Here is a 5,935-nt window from a genome sequence, read left to right on the forward strand (position 1 = left end):
TATATGTACTTTATAAAAATGACCAGTGTAACCACCTAAGTGTAACTTAGTGACATTTATTTTATTTGCCATATTGTGCAACCCTTACTACCATCTGCCCTATTACCGAATGATTTTATCCTCTTAAACAGAATCTTCAGCAATAACTGCTCACTACCCCCACTTCATCACCCCTCCCACCCCCCATTCTCTCCCATTTTTCATAGTAGAATTGTTGCTGGCGTAGTTGTTTGTATTGTCCCTTCATGTGTTCCACGCGTGCAGCCTCTGTTTCAGCGCTGCCCTGGGACTCCAGAGCCCACGACTTTTTTGAAAGTTTGTTTTCGAGCTATTTTGAAAACAGCCTCACACGGCTCATGAATTCCATTGATTTTCACTTACTGTCCTTGCCAGAGTCATTGCTCTCAAAAGCACCTGTTAGCTCAATATACTGTAGTTCCATGTGTATTATCTCAGAGCCTTTTTCCATTTGCATCTTCATACATCTACAATGTAAGTCATTAGGTGGCTTCTAAAAATAATCCCTTCTCTCAACTTCCCTGTGTATTGTTACGCCACAAAGAGAGAGAATCAGCCTTCTGGATTAAACAGTAACTTTCATCTTTTCACTCCCTTGTTTTTGTTGTTAAGCGCCATTTAGCCAGTTCTGAGTATAGGGCTTCCGAGGAATGGCTGGTAGGTTTGAATGTTCCGATGATTAGTTGAATAATGGGTACCATAGAGTTGAAAGATAACTTCCCTAAATGGTTATATTAACTGATGCTTGTAAGATTTTGTTAGCATTTCATTAAAGGAAAGTGCTTGTTCATGGACACTCTACTCACTGTTTCCCCATTAGCTCTCAGTCCAACTCCCCATCGCACATGTTTATTCCAGAATCTTCAGTGATGGTTGTAGTAGGATAAGATTTTCCATGAGACTCTGATAGTCACAGGAGGTGTGGGTTTTCTACTTGAAATTATTAGGATAGGAAAAGACACTGAGAAATAAGGCCAAAGTAGGAAATAAAGTCAAGTGGGACCCCAGAGCTGGAGGGTTGTACAGGGAAGGCAGTTAGGGGCCTGTCCTATAGGAGCAGAGAAATGACAGTTGGCCGTCAGCCTGCGTGTGCTGATGGAAGACATGATATGGTGTAAATAATAATATTTATAGATCCGGTACCATAGATTTTAATCTGAAACCAACATGGGCCCTTCCCTTAAGCAGGGGAGATCAATTAACGTAATCTACATGGTTAGTCAAGAGTTCTAGGAGAATGGGGATGAGTGTCCCGGTTAGGGTTAGGGCCTAGCTGTTAGCCCTGCCAGTTGTTCAGCCCTGATGTCTCACAATGAAGGATAGAAACAGAAAACAATAATTATAGATATCAGCGACTATAGTGGGCTTACATCTTATTTAGAATATGTGATGCATTTACAGGACTCTTGGTATGGTGCTGTGGGATAAGTGCTGGACTGCTAACTAGAAGGTTAGCAGTTCAAGCACACCAGCTGCTCCTTAGAAGTCCTGTACCAGGTCACTGTGAGTCAGAACCAGCTCCACAGCACTTAACAATAGCAATAACAATGAGTTTACGGGACATATACAAGCATCCTCGGGTTATAAAGAACCCAGATAAGTCATGAGACAGTTGAATGATTTGCCTCTGTTCTAAAATCATCAATAGCATTGGTGTAGCTAGGGTAAGCACCTATATGTGTGCAACGTCTGTGCATGCGATCCTGTTCACATCATTTCCAGAAGTCCCTCATATCTATCAGTCGCCTGGCATTGTTTTGGAGTGTTACTGTGTTGTAGATAAAATTCACTGCCTGGATCCTCATCAAGGGCTACATGCATGGTTTAGGAGTTTTGTTGGCTGTTGTATGAACAGTGAATGTCAGGAGCCATACCTGGAAACAAGTTGACATGTTACAATCTTTGTTGTTGTTGTTAGGTGCTGTTGAGTCAGTTTCAACTCATAGGTTTCCAAGACGTGGCTGGTGGGTTTAAATGGCTGACCTTGCTGTGTAGTGCATGACCCCTCAGCCCCACACCAGGACAGCCGTACACGCCCCTCTGTTTAGATTAGACAGTGGGATTCCAGGGTTTCCTGAAGTAGTTCCCTTTTGACCACCCCTCGCACTCGATATCCTGATCCCACGTGTCACAGCTCAGGGCTGTGACGGTGCCTTGTTCTCTTTGCTCCTTTCTGTATTGCATAGCCCAGTGCAGGGAGCCTTGGTGGCTCATTGGGTTAGTGTTGGGCTCTTGTTATGGACTGAAATGAAGTCTCCTGAAATACATGTCAGCTTGGCTGTGATTCTCAGTGGTTAGGTAGTGACATGATGATACTCATGATGTGAGGATTAAGGGTGGGATACACTATTTTCAGAGTCCTGGTATGGCATTGTGAGTTAATACAGGCTGGTTTGAACCGTAAAGTCGGCAGTTCAAGCTCACCGGCCACTCCTTGGAAAGCCTATACAGGGTCGCTATGGGTCACTCCATGGCACTTAACAACAACAACAACACTAACAGCAACGATGACAGCACTAGTCTTGGGCTCCTAGTATAGTGTTGTAGGATCAGCACTGGACTGCAAGCCTCAAGGCTGACCCACCAGCTACTCCTCAGAAGCCCTGTACAGGGGCACTATGAGTCAGAACCAACTTGATGGCACTTACCCACAGCAAAAATGGTATCCTATCATGACCCTGAGCTGATATCAGGAAGATTCCCAGGGGTGTAGCATGCCACACCTTTGATCTTATAAGAGACAAAAGGAGAGAGAAGTGAGCAGAGAAGGGAACCCTAGTACAACCAAGAAAGAAAGTTGGGAATGGACTGCCTCCTTTGGACGTGGGGTTGCTGCCCTGTGAAGCTCTTAGATCCAGGGAAAGCTTGATGCCGAGATCAGTGGAGAGCTCCAAGGACTGCTGGGCCTACAGATGCTAAATGGAAACCAGGACCTTTTCCCAGAGCTAATGCTTCCCAGACAGTGAGAGAGTAAATTTCTGTTTCTGAAAGTCTTCCGCTCGTGATAGTTCTCTTGTAGCAGCACTAGAGAACTAAGACAGCTGCTTTAATGAAAGATCAGCAGCTGCTCCATGGAGACTGACCGCCTCGGAGCCTGTGGCACAGTCCTGCTTTGCCCCCGAGGGCCACAGTGAATCATAATCACTTCAGTGGCAGTGGGTGTTGTTTTGGAGACTCCAGTGCATTTTTCTGTGTACTGCTCCATCCTTGTGTTTTGTCATTTCTACCCTGGTTACAAACCGTATTTGAAAGCATCTCTGTGGTGTCTTTTTGTACTGTGTCTCCATTGCCATCCTACCCTTGTCACCTTAATACTTTCTTTAGTCACCCGAAAGTTTTTATGTGTTTCAGGTTCAGAGACTGCAGTTGAAGTTAAATCCTCAGTGTCCAGGAAGAGCTTTCCTGAAGATAAACAGCCCTATGATACTAAAACGGCAAGGAATGACCTCTGGTATTTGTCTCTAGAAGAAGTCTGGAAATGTGAAGCTCAGCTGGACAAGTATCAGGAAACCCAGGAGAAACATCTGAGGCAAGTGGCATTCACACAAAAGAAAGTCCTCACTGCACAGAGAGTCTGTGAAAATGGCAAATATGGAGGAAACGGTCTTCTCCCGGCACAGCTAGCACTGAGAGAATGTTTCCATAAACCTGATTCACACATTACAAATTTAAAGCACAGTTTAGTTTTTAGCGATCATCAAGAAAGTTATGCAAGTCACAGTAACGAAGGTAGTCAAACGTTCTGTGAAAACATTCACCTTATTCAGTTTGCGAGAACTCAGACAGGAGGTAAACCCTACAAAGGCCCTGATACTGGTGACTCTCTTACTCACGGGAGTTCTCTGGGTGTAGCAAAGGGCACACATAGAGAGAAACCCTACGAATGTAAAGAGTGCGGCAAGTGCTTCAGCTGGCGCTCTAATCTTACCAGGCACCAGCTTATTCATTCTGGAGAGAAACCCTATGAATGTAAAGAATGTGGAAAATCCTTCAGCCGGAGTTCCCACCTCCTGGGGCACCAAAAGACTCATACTGGTGAGGAACCCTATGAGTGTAAAGAATGTGGAAAATGCTTCAGCTGGTTCTCTCACCTTGTCACACATCAGAGAACGCACACAGGAGACAAGCTGTACACATGTAACCAGTGTGGAAAAGCGTTTGTTCATAGCTCTAGGCTTATTAGGCATCAGAGAACCCACACTGGAGAGAAACCTTATGAGTGTCCCGAGTGTGGGAAATCCTTTAGACAGAGCACACACCTCATTCTGCACCAGAGAACACATGTTCGGGTGAGACCCTATGAGTGTAATGAGTGTGGCAAATCCTACAGTCAGAGATCTCATCTTGTTGTGCATCACAGGACTCACACTGGACTGAAGCCCTTTGAGTGCAAGGATTGTGGGAAATGTTTTAGTCGAAGTTCTCACCTTTTTTCACACCAGAGAACACATACTGGAGAAAAACCTTATGAATGTCATGATTGTGGTAAATCCTTTAGTCAGAGCTCTGCTCTCATTGTGCACCAGAGAATCCATACTGGAGAGAAACCATATGAATGTTGTCAGTGTGGGAAAGCCTTCATCCGGAAGAATGACCTTATTAAGCATCAAAGAATTCATACTGGAGAAGAGACTTTTAAATGTAATCAGTGTGGAATTATCTTCAGCCAGAGCTCTCCATTTATAGTACATCAAATAGCTCACACTGGAGAGAAATTTTTAACGTGTAATCAGTGTGGGACAGCTCTTGTGAATAGCTCAAACCCCATTAGGTACCCGGTAAGTCATATTGGAGAAAGCACTTATTAATAGGAACATGCAAGGTTCATAAAACCCAAAAACCATATTTTGCAACAGAGAGCTTTATAAATGGGATGTGTCCCTGTTGTGCACTAGAAAACACCCTGGAGTCAAAGAAAAGATCCGAAAGAAATCTTCAGAAATTACCTTTCAATAAATTAGATTGAATTTTCTTCTTTCCACAAATTCCAAAAAATGGAAATTGACCTGGAAGCATTCTTAAAGCTCGAATCTTAGAAGGAATCAGCTTCATTACTCCTCACAAAGATGAATCAATGATGGTGACTGTAGGGAGAGTTGTAGCTGAAAAGAGTAAAATATATGCGTCTATTTTAAGAAAATATGGACAGTAGTATTCCAGTGGTTGATATGCCGTTGTTTACTTGAGTTTTCATTTCCTTTGGGACACCTAGTTGTTTTTAATTTATGTGTGTGATAAAAAGCACGGATTGATTAGCAGCAGGGAAAATGCTTACAATGTAATGAGATTTAAAATCAATACATTTACATTACTAGCAGTATGAATTTTACAGTCTATTTGTATGTGGGCAAGAATTGAAAGAATATGTATAAGTGAACGGAGTTGATTTTTTAGATAATGGAATTGTGAGTGATTGTGTTTTTATGGTTAATCCAGTGTTGTAACAGTTATTTTAGAAAATGGATGTATTAAATATAGCAATGTCTAGTTTCTCTAGTCTAGTTTCAAGGAAGTTTATCAGCGATCTTTTCCCATTAATCCTAAGTAATTTCCGGTCTTAGTTAGAGTTCCATTCCTAAAGACGTGGTGCTAAAGGCCCCTGAAAATTGAAGGACACAGTTTTTGGATATCGGAAGCTAGAGGAAATATTGGGTGTTGGAAAATGTGAGGGAGACTCTCATGTGAGTAGTAGTATGTACTTAGACAATATTTCCAGCAAGTGTTCTCATGAGATAAATACTGCACCACCCAAGGTCGTCCTCCTTCTCAAGGTGGTCTCTTTATGTTTATAAACAACAATAAACAAGCTGTTATGAGCCTACACTGAGTAAGACCACCCAGGCTGAAATCCTGTGTCTGCCCCTAACTAGGTGATCTTAGGCATCTGAGCTTCCTGGTACCTAACTTACAGATACCT

General features: G+C 42.8%; 1 protein-coding gene across 1 annotated transcript in view; it reads left to right on the top strand.

The window, feature by feature from the left end:
• The window catches only part of ZNF10 (zinc finger protein 10), a 24,141-nt gene extending 19,315 nt beyond the window's left edge, over positions 1–4,826 (top strand). The window contains exons 4-5 of the mRNA XM_006874095.1: positions 3,370–3,547; positions 3,950–4,826. Coding sequence (XP_006874157.1) covers positions 3,370–3,547; positions 3,950–4,826 — 1,055 coding nt within the window. The remainder of the gene's footprint in view (positions 1–3,369; positions 3,548–3,949) is intronic.
• Positions 4,827–5,935: the final 1,109 nt, after the last annotated feature.

This window comes from Chrysochloris asiatica, unplaced genomic scaffold, assembly GCF_000296735.1.
Source record: "Chrysochloris asiatica unplaced genomic scaffold, ChrAsi1.0 scaffold00261, whole genome shotgun sequence".
Lineage (NCBI taxonomy): Eukaryota > Metazoa > Chordata > Mammalia > Afrosoricida > Chrysochloridae > Chrysochloris > Chrysochloris asiatica.